This window comes from Semicossyphus pulcher, unplaced genomic scaffold (assembly GCF_022749685.1).
Source record: "Semicossyphus pulcher isolate SPU_LCO1_2020_fin unplaced genomic scaffold, fSemPul1.0.p SCAF_21, whole genome shotgun sequence".
Lineage (NCBI taxonomy): Eukaryota > Metazoa > Chordata > Actinopteri > Labriformes > Labridae > Semicossyphus > Semicossyphus pulcher.
In genome coordinates this window covers 14545278-14561507 of record NW_027211695.1, presented here as the reverse complement: position 1 = coordinate 14561507, position 16230 = coordinate 14545278, and the positions used below count along the sequence as shown (strand labels likewise).

Below are 16230 nucleotides of genomic sequence, written 5' to 3'. Positions count from 1 at the left end.
CCATCTCATTACGTCATGGTAAGACCTCTTCAATTAACTTAAAGAAAGACATAGAAAATTCTTAAGAATAAATACAGATTGATGTATCATTACTTTGTTTATCACAGACAGTGGCTGATTTTGTCCGAAACAATTACTTTTAAGTTTGATACTTTCAGCAAATTTAGCTTATAATACTTAGGTAACTTTCCATTGTTTCAGGGAAGCACGATCTTCTGGCTCTCTTCCTCTGGGTTTTTGTGATCTCTGGAGCTTTGGGATGAAACCACAGCGCTGTGCCTTCTTCATTTTACCTCAAATATGGGAGACGACACCAGACAAGGCTCCTAAAATTGATCAATCCTTACCACCTCCTCTGTCCCAAATTCTGTTTTCACCTTGTACTGTTTCCTCTTCTCCTTTTTCTTCCCCTGCTTCATCTTCCTCCTGTCCTTGTCAGTCCTCTCTTCATCATTCACCCATGTACCTGCTCCCTACATTAAGCCCTAGCATCCTGAGGTTCCTCCTGGTCCTCTTGGCCTCCTTGTGTTGGCTGCCCTGTCCAGCACAGGCGGCCTGGTTTCGGGTCGGGGTGGTGGGACCATGGGGGTGTGACCCTCTCTTTGCCAAGGCCCTTCCAAGTGTGGCAGCACAACTTGCTGTTAACCGCATCAACAGGGACCGCTCATTGTCCTACGCTGCGACATTCGACTATGTTGTGCTGCATGTAAGAACCTGATCTTAAGCTTCAACTGCCTGAAAACAATGTGAATTGAGCCATTAAATGTAGTACATCAATCAGTATTATGGGTGCTGATGTACAAAAATCCGTTTAACAGCAGTGTGCAAAAATACAAGGATTTTCTGAGTTAGCCAAGGGAGATATGTTAGCTACAGACAGAAGGATCATTTCTGTCTTTTCAGGGTCTTCCTAGATTTATAGGGCACAAAAAAAGAGAACAAAGGGTCCTTTGTTCCCAAGGTTGTATATTCCCAGAATCGTAAGTTTCCAAAGTCCTGTGTACCCAAGGTCCTATGTTCCGGGGGCCCTACATATATACCTGAGGTCCTATGTACCAATGGTTATATGTTCCCAAGGTTCTATGTACAGCTAGTGGCTGTCAGGTTCATTAATTAATTCATAGATTGACTAGTTTATTCACTCTTTAGGAGCCATGTGAAACATCAAGAGCACTTGAGACATTCTTGGGTTTCCACACCAAGGCCTCAGGGTACATTGGACCAGCAAGCCCAGGCTACTGTGATGCTGCTTCCATGCTAAGCAAAGGCTGGAACAAAGTAAGTGATGTTTCTGTTGGAATAGTAATTTAGAGAAAAGTTTGAGCTTTTTAGGGCATGAAATAATTGTTGTTCCTCTCTTGTTCTACAATGACGTGATCATTTTCTGCCCTTTTAGGCATTGTTTCCTTGGGGTTGTGTCGGTTATGAGCTGGACGATGTTCGGAGTCACCCAACCTTTGCCCGCTCAATGCCAAGGCCCACCTGGGTGCTGCTCAGCATCATAAGATACTTCAGGTGGGCCCACATCGGCATCATATCATCCACAGAGGATATCTGGGTTGACACAGCCACCAAGGTTTGAATAGTTTGGAGTTATTGGTATGCTTTTACTAAGAAATGGAATGGGAAAGTGTCCTTTTTTGCTGTAAAAGATTCCCTTGTTGTTGCATGACTTTTTCCAATATTTTTTAAGTTGTCCCTATCCCCTTCAGGTGGCTGATTCCTTGAGGAGCCATGGTTTGCCGGTCAGACTGATTAGTTTTATGGAGAACACACCTCATGGCATAAGACGAACTCTGTCCAAGGTCAGAAAGATGAGAGAATTGCGAGGTAAGTTCTGGATCATTTCTGTGTTTGTGCTTCTAAATGGAGAAATAGTTTACTGTGTGTCTTTATTACAGTGGTTTTAGGTGTAGTTTAAATATGAGTCAAATAATTACAACTACTTCTCTAATCTCATTGTAGTTGTAATCCTCTGCATGCACTCTGTGCTGACCGGTGGTGTAGTCCAGAAGCTTCTCTTGGAGACAGCCTACGACATGCAGATGATTGACGGCTCCCTGGTATTTGTGCCCTATGACACCCTGCTCTACAGCCTGCCTTACCGCAACGTGACCTACCCAGCTCTTAAGAGCAACAGCAAACTTCTACGGGCCTACGACTCCGTGCTGACCATCACCATCGACTCGCCACAGTTGTCTTTCTACGAAGCTTATAGAGAGGCGATGGAGAGGGGGGAAGTGGCAAGGACGTTGCAGCCACAGCAGGTGATGCATTGGGGGGTAGAGACTGTAGAGGAGGGCTTGTGCAATGTTGCCCTTGAGGAAGGCAGTTTGAGTTGAAATCTGTCTGAACGTCCTATAGGTGTCTCCTCTGTTCGGCACCATCTACAACTCGATCCTCTTACTGGCACATGCAGTGCATCGTGTCCGGAAGTCTGGGCAATGGCTGTCTGGAGGAAACCTGGCCAGGCACACCAGCAACATGGACTTCCAGGTACTGTAAGGATTTTGAATTTAAAAAATCATACTTGGATATTCAATAACTGTACCTATTGTCACTCACTCTAGAACAAGATTGTCCATTAGACATTTGTTTAATGAAACAGTGTATGGTAAATATTGATACCTTTTGGTTCCCCAGCATGGTAAAATGACAAACGCCAATAATTAAGAGCCAACTCCAACCAAATATCTTTTCCTTTTTGCAGGGCTTCAGCCATCCCATCAAAACCAACAGCTCTGGAGAGGTTCTTCTGGACTATCTCATACTGGACACAGACCCACTCTCCTGGGAGCTGAACCCAACATACAGGTATATGAGATTTGGGTTTAAGTGTGTAGCATTTTCTTACAGCTCAAGCAAAACAATTTACAATAGAGAGATAAACAATTTGAGAATACTGGGTTAGGTTCTCTTTAGGTTTCCCTTACGATGGAGAAACTGTATGCAGTGGCCTCTAGGGTGCCCTAGTGGAGAAAATGTGATGTAATGCCCACTAGGGTTTCCTTCCAAGGGCGAAAACAAGTGTCTTCCAAGGTGTCCTCCCATTGGAGAAAACCTGATGCTGAATGACTTTCCCATGGAGAACTTCAACTGCAGTGTCCTTCCAGCAGAGAACATCTGATGCACTCCTTCTATGGATGACCACACAGTGAAGAAACTCAACTGCAGAACAGACTAGATTGCCCTCCCAGTGGAGGAAACCAGATGCAGTTGCCACTAGGGTCCACCCCCACTGGAGAGCACTTCAGTATCTACCTCAAAAAGGTCATCAGTTTTCAAGGGGCTTAATACTCTAATGTGACCTTGTACCCAACTCAAAGAACAGAAAGCTATCTCCAGTGTTATTGTTGCATTCATAATATTATACAATTGATTCATGACAGGATTGACATGGAAGCTGGTACGGTGCAGTTCCTTGGTAGAGACATCCACTTCCCAGGTGGCAACAGACCCAGAAGGGACTCCTCATGCTGGTTCACTCCTGGAGTTGTCTGCTCAGGAGGTTAGGAACACACACATAGTGTTTGAGATGTTCTGATTTCCTTTTGAGACTTTTAACTGTGTTCAAGGACTCACATAAACATAGTCCTGTGCATGAGCAGTTTAAAAACTGCCTTTAATGTCTTGAATCAAACTTTTCTTTCTGTTCAAGGGGTGGACTTGTTCTCGACCATCAGCATGTTCCTTGGAGCAATGGCCTTCTCTATTTTTGCAGTAGCACTGAATTACTGCATCAGGTACAACGTCAGCAGGAAGTCTTAGATCATGTTGGACTGCTCTTGAAGGTCTAGAATATTACTGACTCTTGGTGTTTCCCAATCATCTCTTGTTGCGTAGGCGACGCATCAATCAGATTCGACTGCTCAGGGGTCCAAACAGGATCTTGCTGACTCTGGATGATGTCACATTTATAAACCCCTCACTTAGCAACAAGGTGGGCCCCTGTCTAAAAGCTCTGACATCTTTGAAGTTGATGTAAAGTTTAATGTATAGTATTTAAGAGTCAAAATTGTTGTTGCCAATTGTTTTTGCGGTATTGAGATACTATTTGTCTTACATTTGACTCCTTGTAGAAGCTGAGTATAGATGACAGCAAGGCCAGCGGCATGAAAAGTTTGTCAGACTACAGCGTTGCATCATCCTTCTCCACCCAATCCCCAGCCACCTATGAGAACTCCAATGTTGTCATTTTTGAGGTGAGACAGTGAACTGAATGTACAGTACAAGGAAGAAGGTACATTTCTTTTACCCTTTCAGTCCCAGTCCAAAAAAGCTTTACCACCATTTTTTCAATAAAAGTTAAAATGGAAACCACAATATTTAAGAGGTCAGATGTATGAGATAGCATCAAGGAATAAAGCAGTTGTCTTTAACTGGAAGTACTGTTTGGTGTTTCCTGTCCTCCAGGGTGACTGGGCATGGCTGAAGAAACTGCCTGATGGCTCGTTTAGCAGCATCAACCCCAAAACCAGCCTTGTGTTTGAACTGGTGTGTGACATTGTAAGATTAAGTTGTTAAAAAAAACAACAAATAACATAAACCAGAATCATAAGGTACTGCTTCTTTGGCTACAGATGAAGGACATGCGCCATGAGAATGTCAACCCTTTCCTTGGCTTCTTCCATGACTGCGGCGTGTTCGCCATTGTGAGTGAGTTCTGCTCCAGAGGAAGTTTGGAGGACCTGCTGCTAAATGACGAAGTCAAACTTGACTGGATGTTCAAGTCATCTCTGCTACTCGATTTGATTAAGGTCAATATGGATGAAAGGCGTGACTATAATATAATAGATATGACAAGTGCTAAGTGACAAAAATTTGGCCCATCTCAGAATGAGAAAGAATCTGACCTGTCTGTATTCTATCTCAGGGTATAAGGTACCTCCATCACCGCGGAGTGTCCCACAGTCGTCTGAAGTCCCGTAACTGTGTGGTGGACGGGCGTTTTGTCCTGAAGGTCACAGACCATGGCTACAATGAGGTTCTGGAGGCTCAGAGGTTCCCATATGTTGAACCACCGGCAGAGGGTAGAGAGTAGATCAGATTATGAACCAGGGTCACCTTTGAGTATCCATTAGAGACCAAACATATCCATACAAACTAACGAAATTCTTCATGTTCCAGAATTGCTGTGGACGGCTCCAGAGATCTTAAGGATCTTCGGGCAGCCAGGGCTTCATGGGACTCCCTCCGGTGACGTGTACAGCTTTGCTATCGTCATGCAGGAAGTGGTGATGAGAGGGCCTCCATTCTGCATGCTGGACCTGTCTGCCACAGGCAAGATCCTGACTTCAGAAATGAATGTCTATATCAGATCCTGGCAACTAACAACCAATGTTTCTGTGTGTTTTAGACATTATAGAGAAAGTGCGTAAGCCTCCTCCTCTGTGTCGTCCGGTGGTCAGTCCAGACTACGCTCCGTTAGAGTGCATCCAGCTGATGAAACAGTGCTGGAGCGAACAGCCGGAGAAGAGACTGAGCTTTGACGAGATCTTTGACCAGGTAGGCGGGTTTTTGGTGGTATCTGTTTTATTCCTGTACATCCTGCCCTTTATTCCTCTCCCTCCACTCAGTTTAAGAACATCAACAAGGGGAAGAAGACCAACATCATTGACTCGATGCTGCGGATGCTGGAGCAGTACTCGTCTAACCTGGAGGAGCTGATCAGAGAGAGAACGGAGGAGCTGGAGATAGAGAAACAGAAGACGGAGAAGCTGCTGACACAGATGCTGCCTCCGTGAGTTTATGTCTCACTTTATGTATCTTAATGTCAAAACAAGAATAACATACCAGATACACATTTCTAATTTGCATCTCTTCTCTCCTCAGATCTGTGGCTGAGGCCTTGAAGGTGGGCGGAACAGTCGAACCCGAGCATTTTGATAGTGTTTCTCTTTACTTCAGCGACATCGTCGGCTTCACCACCATCTCAGCGAACAGTGAACCCATTGAGGTGGTCGACCTGCTCAATGACCTCTACACAGTGTTTGATGCCATCATAGGAGACCATGATGTCTACAAGGTGCATTTCTTTAAATACCTTTTGTCCAGTTATGAGGGCATTAAACCTCATTATAACTCACGGTTGCTTGTTCTATCATGTTCTTCTGTAGGTAGAGACTATCGGTGATGCGTACATGGTGGCGTCAGGCGTTCCTGTCCCTAACGAGGACCGCCATGCTGCAGAGATAGCAAACATGGCTCTGGACATCCTGAGCGCTGTGGGAACCTTCAAAATGAGACACATGCCTGATGTTCCTGTCAGGATACGGATAGGACTACACACAGGTAAGGGAGCACAAATAAACAAAAAGTGCATGCTTCCAGCCAGCCCCAGGGTCAGGTGACGCACTTGAACACAACCTGCTTTGGGAAACCTATCGACTGTTCTCAAATAAGCCATTTTCCATTTTAACAGAACTAATAGTGTAATTACTCTAAATCATTTCCTAAAACTAGCCAGCTGAAGAACTCTAACAACTCCATGTGTGTTTGACTGTTGCAGGTCCGTGTGTAGCCGGTGTGGTGGGTCTTACTATGCCTCGTTACTGTCTGTTTGGAGATACAGTGACCACCGCCTCTCGTATGGAGTCTGGCGGGTTGCGTAAGTTGCAGACCTGAGATTCAAACATTTATTAATGGACAAAACAGCCAAATTTAACCTGCAATCAATAAATCACAGCTTCTATTTGCATCCTCTGATTCTACGAAGGTTAAATTCTATCTCACTGGAGAATTTGCACAAAACAATAGTAGATGGAAATACAGATGAATATATATTTTAAATTCTTATTTAAATTGGTTAAAGTTTTAACTACATATGTATGGAAACCTGGCAAGTGACATGCTCCACTTATTTTCCCAACTGCTGTACTTCTGTTTGTGCTGCTCAACTGGGAACTATAATATCTGTTTGGTTTGCTGCAGCCTACAGGATCCACGTCCATGAGACTACAGTGAAGGTCCTGCAGGACCTGAATCTCGGCTACAAGGTCGAGTTGAGAGGCAAGACAGAAGTCCAGGTAAGACTCTTTATGGGATGATTGACATTTCTGCGTAGATAGTTTGGTTCAGTCACTTTGTTCCCACCATTTTTTGTGTCTCTGTCTCAGGGGAAAAAAGTAGAAGAGACCTACTGGCTTGTAGGGAGGGAGGGATTCACCAAACCTCTGCCAGTTCCTCCGGATGTCAACTCTGGGTAAGAACTACTCTTTTTATTCTTTGCTTCCCTTATGGCTGGACTCTTTCTCCCAGCACTGTATAAATTCGGAGTCGTGTGTCATCAGGCTTTGTTGCCCACATGTTACGTTCCCCAAAGATGGTCAAGGGATGAAGGCAGTAACAATAAAATAAAACCCAGGAAAAAAAGGGAGGGACAAATTATGAATAAATTTAAAGGAGAATATGGCCCCACTGGAGCCTCCTCTCTGCTGCTCTTTATACTCCTGCCTTGATTGGCAAGTTGGCACAGGTGAGATCAATCGTCTGCTGCAGTGAGGGAAGAGCAGCACCTGGAGAAACACAACAACAGACACAATACTTTGGCACATTACACTGTGTCTGCCCGTCTTCATCCACATATTTTCCCCTTGGTAGATGTCCCAGTATTGACTGCATTCAAAATTTTATGGATTGTTTTTTTTTGGTTTTATTATATTTTCTGGTGGTGTTTTTTTCCATTTTCCTGCAAAAGCTTTTGCAAGACAAGAGCAGAAAGTCTAGTAAATATCAGGTTTTGGTGCCAGAAACAGAGTCAAAGATAATTTTATTTTAACAGTAATTATTTACACACGTTAAAAAATTTAAACCGGGAGGTAATCCATTGAAAAAATACAGATATAACATATTTTAAAAATAGAAGAAAATAAACCAGAATGTCCATTCTTTATGCTAGGCTGGGCTAATCGCCTCCCAGCTCTGGCTCAACACTAAACAGACTTGAGATGGGTATCAATCTTGTCATACCTTACCGTGAAACCATCCAGACCTCTTTAGTGGAGCTGATTCAGGACTTCAGCGTTGGTGTGTATTTGTGTCTTGGTGTGTGTATTGTTCACCCTGTTCGCTTCGTCCCAACAGGCAAATGGCCCAGGGGCTGCAGATGGCCGAGATAGCCCAGTACAAGAAAAAGAAAGCTGAGAGGCTACAACAGGAAAAACTTGCAAAGAAGAAAAACTGAGGTAATGTACTAAAAATAAGGTTTGCATTGTGACAGTCCTCTGGCTAACATAGTTTGGGTACTTGTTAGCATGATCTGTCTCAAGGTGCCTCTGCAGTTGTTGCATCTTGAACGTGGTATTAGAAAGAAATATTTGCCAGTAGAAGAAGCAGCTTTTATTTGGAAATTTTTTGTTCATTTATTCAAGAAAAATAAACTCCCAAAGTCCTTTATTTCACATTTAGTATCAGAACTTGTTCCTGAGCAGATGTTTCTAGCAGCAGGTTAGCTAGGAAGTGTTTGTATGCTAACGTTAGCTGTTGCCGTTAGCTGTTAGCTGTGTAATGATTTATCTCGTATGTTTCTTTAACATGAAATATGGCCTGAAAATGTGGGCATTTAAAAACAATATGTATACTTTAGCACATGCATGTCAGATGCTTTTAGCGTGTTTTGGTCCTAATGGTACTCTCTCTTCCTCTCTGCTCCAGCAGCAGTGTCACAACGAACGGGCTAAATGACCTGAGGCAGGTGTTTCACAAAGCGAGGAAGAAGATCTCTCGAGTCATGATGTCACACCACTGACTTGCCTGTAATTAATTAAAACTTTACCCTGAACTGGATCTTTTGTTGGGTTTTCACTGCTTAAAGACTAACCAAAGAAAACGATGACCTTTGAACTTTAACAAAAGTGACCAACGGAGGTCCTCATGAACTTCAAACTAAAGACAAACACTGTGATTTTGCACCAGTGTTTTCCTTTATCCATCTTCACCCTGTGACATGGAATATCATCCTGATATTTCCTCAGTGAAAGTGTTAGTCCAGATTATCAGCGTGTGTGTCTGTGTGTATTAACGGCTTGCTTAGAGGAGATGAAGCCTTGTGTGAAACGATGTACAGAGGTCGAGAAGATGTGACTCAGCAAAGCCTGGATCTACAGAAGCCGTCTGTCAGCAGCAGAGGAGAGACGCTAATCTCTTGTTCACTTCATGCTTTCTCTGTCTGAAAGGGAGGAGAGGGAAGGAGGGAGGAGAAGATGGCTCCTGCTTTTGGAGGAGGAATCTTTGCTTGGTGGCGTCAAGTTAGCAATATTGGAAGAGTATTCAAAATGTTCTTACAGAAATAGAATAAAGGTACCAATGATTTTTGGACATTTTGGGTTAATTTGGTTAGTGAAAAGAGAGAGGTGAAAGGAAATGATATAAAGTTTTTCTTTCCATTGCTTTGCTTAATTGTTTGGTCTTTAAAATGTCAGAAAATTGTTAAAAGGGCCAAAAACTGTTTCACAAAGTCCACAATCTGCTTGTTTTGCCTGAACAGCAGCTGAAACACAACATTATTAAACATTTTACATATAATATATATAAAATTTAAGTTAATGTAAACCTGTATTATTACAGAAGGCCAACTGATCTGAACCTTGTATCATTCTGACGGTTTGACTTCTGGTCTATTTCTGTTTATTTACCCCCAACAGCAACTGTACACGCATTAGCTGTACGCTAGCTAGCTGCGGCTAACCGTCTGTGTCTGTTTGATGATTTCAGTTTGACGGTGTGTGTTTAAGTGATTGATTTACTCCATTGTATTTGTGAAGCAAATTATTTAAAAGACCTACAGCGCCCTCTGGTGACACTACAGAATACAAACTAAAGTTTGTTCAAGCTACAGATGGCCTCCTGGAAGCGCTGAGGATTATCCCTGTTGATCCTCACAGTCAGTGAGTGAGTGTGTGTGTGTGTGTGTGTGTGTGTGTGTGTGTGTGGTCTATTTAAAATCTACATAAACTGACAGGCAGCTTACCGTACTCTTTTTACTGAATATACGGGATGTTTTCCGACCTTAAAAGTTGTTTCCTGTTCATAAAAATTAAAGTGTGAGTGATCCAAATTTATTTTAGATTTTCCAATTATTTCCTTTTAACAATAAAGTTATCCAATATTTCACAACAAAATGGCAATTATTAGAGAGAAGTTTAAAAAAACAACTTGGTCTACCTATGCAAAGAGGAATATTAGCAGTGGTGGAATTTATGAAAGCACATTTACTCAAGTACTGTACAATACAATCCAGGTGCTCAACGCTATTTCCTTTACAATTTTATACTTCTTCATTTCCAAATTGCATATTTTTTATACAACGGTATCTTTATTGGTTTTGATACATAACAGCCCATGGACTAAATAATGCAACTCTACAAGAACTACTTCCTGTTGAAATATAATACGTATTCTTTAAACATACAAGGTCCTTATGATCCTAAAAAGCTAAGAGACAGTAAAAATGCAAACTAAACAACAGCTTTAGATCCATATGCTTATACTTTCTTTAAGATTTATACCCCAAAATTAAGTAGGAAGAGTGTTTCTCAATGCTTTCAGCATGCTACAATGCATTGTCGTTCTAGTAGAAAGCACAAAATCCCTTCTATTATTCTGGTACGTATTTAGTTAATGGCCAAAAAAGATATATTATTCAAACTATTTAGTCTTAAAAAATTAAGAATCTGTTTAAGAAAACAAAAATTTGTATTAAAGGTCAAACTATACCATGCAATTTCCTTTTGATTTCATTAAACTCAGTACTGTTACATACGACAATATGATAAATGTTAGCTTACGAGTTAGCTTATTTGCCAGACTGCCACTGGTTGTACTGGAAGTCTTTCAGCTCTGCAACGTACATGAAAAAGGGTGGTTTATTATATGTGCAAAACCACATTTGTGCTGCAGACACTCACATGGATCTAAATCACATAAATCATCTCTAACTTTGTGTACATGTGTGATTATATTTCGTCCAACAGACAGCAAAGAGCTGCCAACAAGCTGTCGCGTGTCAGAGCTATAGAGCGGAGATTAGCAGAGGATTTACACGGTTATCCAGGCGTTAATGGCAGTTTGTTTGGGGGCAGGAAGGGGTTAGTATAGATTATGGTATAGTGATATAGAATAAGGAGGAATATGGATTAGGGAATATTGAGGAATGGGCGACGACCAGATTAAATCAGGATTATTTATGTGAATGTGATCCGCTGCTGTCCGGACATGCTGAGAGCAACATTTTCAGCATAAAGTCACAGAAAATTGAGTCCTTTACATAGAAAAACAAACATATAGAACATTATATCACATTACATTTAAATCCCTGTTTCACTTTTTAGTCTGCATGAACTGTAAACATGAGGGGCAGTTTACGGTCTGGATTTTTATAATAAATCCATGACTGGGTTTAAAACAGCAACAGACATATAAAATCGCCAACAATTGGTTTATTGACTTTTTTGAAGGCTTAACTTTGACGTTATGACAGTCACCATCTTTGTTTTGTGGAGACATAAATGACCACACTTGGATGAGAGGGTGAAGCTGGAGAGGAGCAAAAGCTAATGTCATCAGCTAACAATACTGCAAGCTTAAATTGCTAGGTGCATAATTCAAAGGATGGTAATTTTCCCTTTTGAAAAACATGCTTAAAAAATATACAGTCGACAACTTGGTTTTCTGGACTCACAATTGACACTTGGATATTTGGACGAGCGGGTGAAGCAGGAAAGGAGCGAAAGCTAACGTTATCAGCTAACACTAGTGCTAGCTTAACTTGCTAGGTGCATTTGTAATTCAAAGAATGTTAGTTCTTGCTAGCAAAAAAGTGCTAAAAAAATACACTTAACATGTTGACAGCAGACATCTTGGTTTTCTGGAGCCAGAATTGACATTTGGATATTAGGATGAGCGAGTTCAACTGGAGAGGGAAAGCAAATGTTTCAGCTAACCCTAGTGCTAGCGTTATTTGCTTGGTGCATGACTCAAAGGATGCAATTTTTCCATTTTGCCAGACATGCCTCAAAAATGTACACACTGAAAATATTTACAGGCGACATCTTGGTTTTTTACTCAAATATTTTCTGGTATTTTAATCAATTTTCTCTCTACAATGCGAACCAGAAATAAAAGTCAAAATGTATATTGTGTGTGTTTTATATACGTTTATGTTTCATAAAACAATAATGCAATATAAGTGTACTTGTGCTAGTGAAATTAATTCGATTTTAATGCACTTCATGTTCAAGTAGAGAGCTTTTTCAGACGCCATAATAGATGAAAAGTTCAGATTTTATTACATCTAGTGTAATTAGTACAATTACTTCTGAATACATTAAATATAATATATATATAGTATAGTATAGTATATAAATAGTATAATAGCAAGTACTTCTAAAGACATTAGGGTGTGCACTCATGCTATGATAATATACAGAGATCAAAGGTAGATCGATAGATATACTTGTTTGAATGTTACTGCTTGAAAAAAACAACTTTGACTGTTTTTGAACCTGTGCAGATTTTAACATATTATTCTGAGTTGCATAAATAAACTGCGTGCGTGTGTGTGTGTGTGTGTGTGTGTTTAAATTGCATTGTCAACAGCAGCAGTCATGTCTCAACTGTGCTTGTTGTGAAATAACAGAGTGAATCTGTAACAAAGGGAAGCATGCTCTCCTTTGTGTTTCCTGTGTGTGTGTGTCTCAGCTTTGTTGGCTCTGCTCCTTTGTTGCAGTACAAAAGCAGCAGAGGGTTTTGTGTAGGGAGCAGGCCCGGCCAGCAGAGGGCGGCGTGTCATGGTAACTGTCAAGAAGGAGAAGGAGAAGAGCATGATACGGAGAATCAAATTAAACCTTAAATGATGGTAAAAACAGAAAGAAATATCTGATTGAACAATACAAGCAGCTACAAAAACATGGAATTATGTCAACAAAAGACATTAAAAGGTCTTGAAATTTGATTTTGGTGCATGTTCCCAAGCAGAATTTCATGGTAATAAGCCCAAACTGCGTTACAAATTAAGTTAAGAGCTTTAAAGGCGTAAAAAAAGGTATGTTAAACATAAGAAACATAATACATTCAGATAGGATCACTGCTTTTAGAGTAATAAACAACTACAATATATCAACAACATTACCCCAGTTAAAGGTAGCTTTGCAACTGTTGTTTTATTTAGCTTTACGCAGAATAAAACAGCTCAAATCACCACGCTCTTATATTAAAGAGTTAAGTTAACATCTGTCTGTTTGTGCTTGAATGAATCAATCCACATCAAACTTCCTCCATGTGTGTTTACAAACCCAGACAACTCATCACTAAGGATAAATGACCCGATGCAACTGGTAAAATTTGCATCATTAAGCCTACAGGCTGGTTACTAGTTTGACTGACACTGGGACTGACTCATACACACTCAAACACATGCAAACACACACCTTTGCACGCACAGTCTCTTTGTTCTCTTCCGTCTGGACCTCAAAGTCCAACAACACTCATAGACAGCTGCAATTAGTGTCTCTATTCTCATGAAATCATCACAAAACAGCTTGTTTTACTCAAAAATCTATCTCGACCACACCTATTTTTTAATAACAATAACTTTATTGATGCCCAAAGGGAAATTCACTTGTCTGGCATCTCATCTATTTGGAAATGTACTAAGTTGTAGTGCATGATGTTGTCACTTTTACTGTAAAAAACTCCTCCATTAACATTACAAATGAGGCAGAAACAGGACCAAAGGTTGAGGGCTACATAAGTTCAGTTGCTCTCACAGAAGCAGAGTTAGCACATGAAAGGATGAAAAGGTTGAGGGGCTTTGACTGGTCTCACGCCAGACTAAGGTTAGCAGGAACCAGGCTTCCTCTGAAAAGCAGCTGACATTTCCCCGGGGAAGAGTTGGGTTGCCTGTCGGCTCGACTGGTAGCTCGCCGTCATTGTGGGATAGATTGGACGCTGGTATTCCGGCTGTCACGATGCTGTCCAGTTTTTCCGTAACTAGAGGTTAAAGAGGTGAAAGATTGAGAGAGAGACACAGGCTTAGGCTAGAGGGCTAAGGGACAATGCTTTGATCATGCTTTTTGCTCATTAAATTACGGTATGATTGTGTGCTAAGTTAGCCTAAGTTGCCCCTAAATATCCAGTTTAGCTAAAGACAAGCTAATTTCAAGCTAGGTTTGCTAAATTTGAGAACTGTGCGTTACATTTAAAACTTGATGCCAATTTTACCAATTTTTTAGGCTAGCTTAGCTCAAAGACTGGTAGCACAAATGAGAAGGCGGCTAGCTCCATCAAAAAAGAAACTATCTTCTATTCAATCTTAATTAGTCCTAAATATTGTATATCTTGCTAGCATGCTACTATACCATCAACAGCATACTCAAATTTACAAATACTTAATAAGACTTTTTAGGTGCTACATGCAGTTAGCCTAGCTGCAAAGTTGTCTCAGTAGCACACCTTTGTAAGCTAACGTAGCATGTCATCCATTCAACTTGACAAACTGTTAATGTTAGCTAAATTCTTGTTAGGAGGGGCTAGGGTTGGTGAGGTATATTTTGCCTAAGCTAACATTTTTCTCCGGCTAACGTAGCTACAATAGCGGTTGCTAGTGGCAATTATCTTAGCATTTTTGATTGTGATAAAGGAAGGAATTTAAATGTCCAGTTTAGCTAAAGACAAGCCAATTTCAAGCTAGGTTTGCCAACATTTTGGAAAATTAATATTATGTTTAAAAATCAACGTGTATTTCACCTCATTTTTAGCCTAGCTTAGCACAAAGACTGGTAGTACAAATAAGAAGACAGCTAGCTCCATCAAAAGCGGAACTATTTATCTTCCAGACACTCTTAATTAATTAGCTTTGTACGACAATGTCATGCACATTCTTATTGCTTCCTATGATTGACTGTTTTTCCAGTCTGCAGAAACAGCACAAGACTTATTTGAGTGGTTAACCAATTTGTATTTGTGTGTGAGATGTGCTGAGAAGTCTGGCATTAGCTAAACCAAAACTAGCTTGTTAAACTATACAGTTAAGTGTTTTAAAACTCACGTTTCATGTTTTTTGGTGGTTTTATTGTAAAGCACATTGAGTTTTACTTTGTATAAAATGTTCTGCTTAAGTTTTTCATTGTTGGAAGGCTCCCCAGGCAGACTTTGCTAACTGCTAAGCTAGGCTAATTATGACTCAGGCAAACTTTGTAGTGAATGTTTAAGGGTTAAAATGATATTGAAGTTCAATTGACCTTGGAAACACTTTTTGACAAAACATTACCACAATTTCTACAGTTAATGCTCCAGATAAGCTACATTTTGGTTGAAATGTATGTTAATTGAAAGTTTTAGCCCTTTTTGTTCCTCTACAGTGACCAATTCAGACGCAGGCACAGACAGGTGGTCTTGTGTAGCTCTGCCGGCAAAACACAGCTCCAACTCTGCCGGGGTGAATGAATGGTGTGATTCCCGCTGGGGCCAGCTGCACTACACATGATCCCACTCATGATACTAAAAGGTGTTTGGGATAAAAGGGTCGAGCAAATTGTTGCATGCAAATTGTAGTAGAGTCTCCGAAGGCCAAGCGTGGCATTCTCTGAGGTGAGGAAGAACACAGATACCTCCCTCTGGGCAAAGGGAGAGTCGTCCTCAATTACTCTATTGAGGTTCCCATGGAAAACAAAGCTGGGGCTCCAACCTTGGCTCTGACACATGCATGCTCTCTTAATAACAGTCCATTGCCACATGTAGCTGCTGCCTTCTCTGAGATTTAAGGAAGTCCAAATGAGGTCGATAGCAGATGCCGTAGAAGGCAAGTTGTAAACAAACCTGGATTTGATCTGGATTCATTCCTTGTGCCAAAGCAGGGTTTGGTTTTAGCTTAAGGCACAGAGGATGCAGGCCGTGTGAGGTCACCGCGGCTGGCTTGACCCTTGCTGACACCGTGGTTGGCTGGTGCCCAAACTCACCAGTGGGTTCTCACATGACTGGAGCAGCAATGTGTTTTAGTAAACCTAAGGCCCTGCTCGCAAGTGGTCCAACATTAAGGGAGCTTAGTATCCTCTGTAAACGGGGGAAGATCTAAGGACACAAACAGTTTAAACAAGATGATGTTAGATGTATGTTAAAAGCATTTATCTGACAAGTGGTTACTTGTTACTGCAGAATCTGGTTGTATGTGCAAAGCGTTGATCAGAAAAACTGATGCTCTGTTAGAGATTAACCTTTTGTGTTTTGAAGGTCCCC

The 16230-nt window shown here is 41.1% G+C and overlaps 1 protein-coding gene across 1 annotated transcript; it reads left to right on the top strand.

Moving 5' to 3' along the window:
• The first annotated feature begins 460 nt into the window (after positions 1-460).
• Positions 461-8182, top strand: gc2 (guanylyl cyclase 2). Its single transcript, XM_069672771.1, has 23 exons — positions 461-706; positions 1150-1278; positions 1397-1576; positions 1713-1830; positions 1966-2267; positions 2365-2496; positions 2711-2814; positions 3390-3508; positions 3659-3743; positions 3844-3940; positions 4080-4202; positions 4414-4494; positions 4581-4757; positions 4874-5030; positions 5128-5280; positions 5357-5505; positions 5577-5740; positions 5833-6025; positions 6117-6291; positions 6509-6607; positions 6931-7025; positions 7116-7201; positions 8083-8182. The coding sequence occupies exons 1-23, from the start codon at positions 461-463 to the stop codon at positions 8180-8182; spliced, it is 3264 nt and encodes a 1087-aa protein (XP_069528872.1).
• The last annotated feature ends 8048 nt before the right edge of the window (positions 8183-16230 follow it).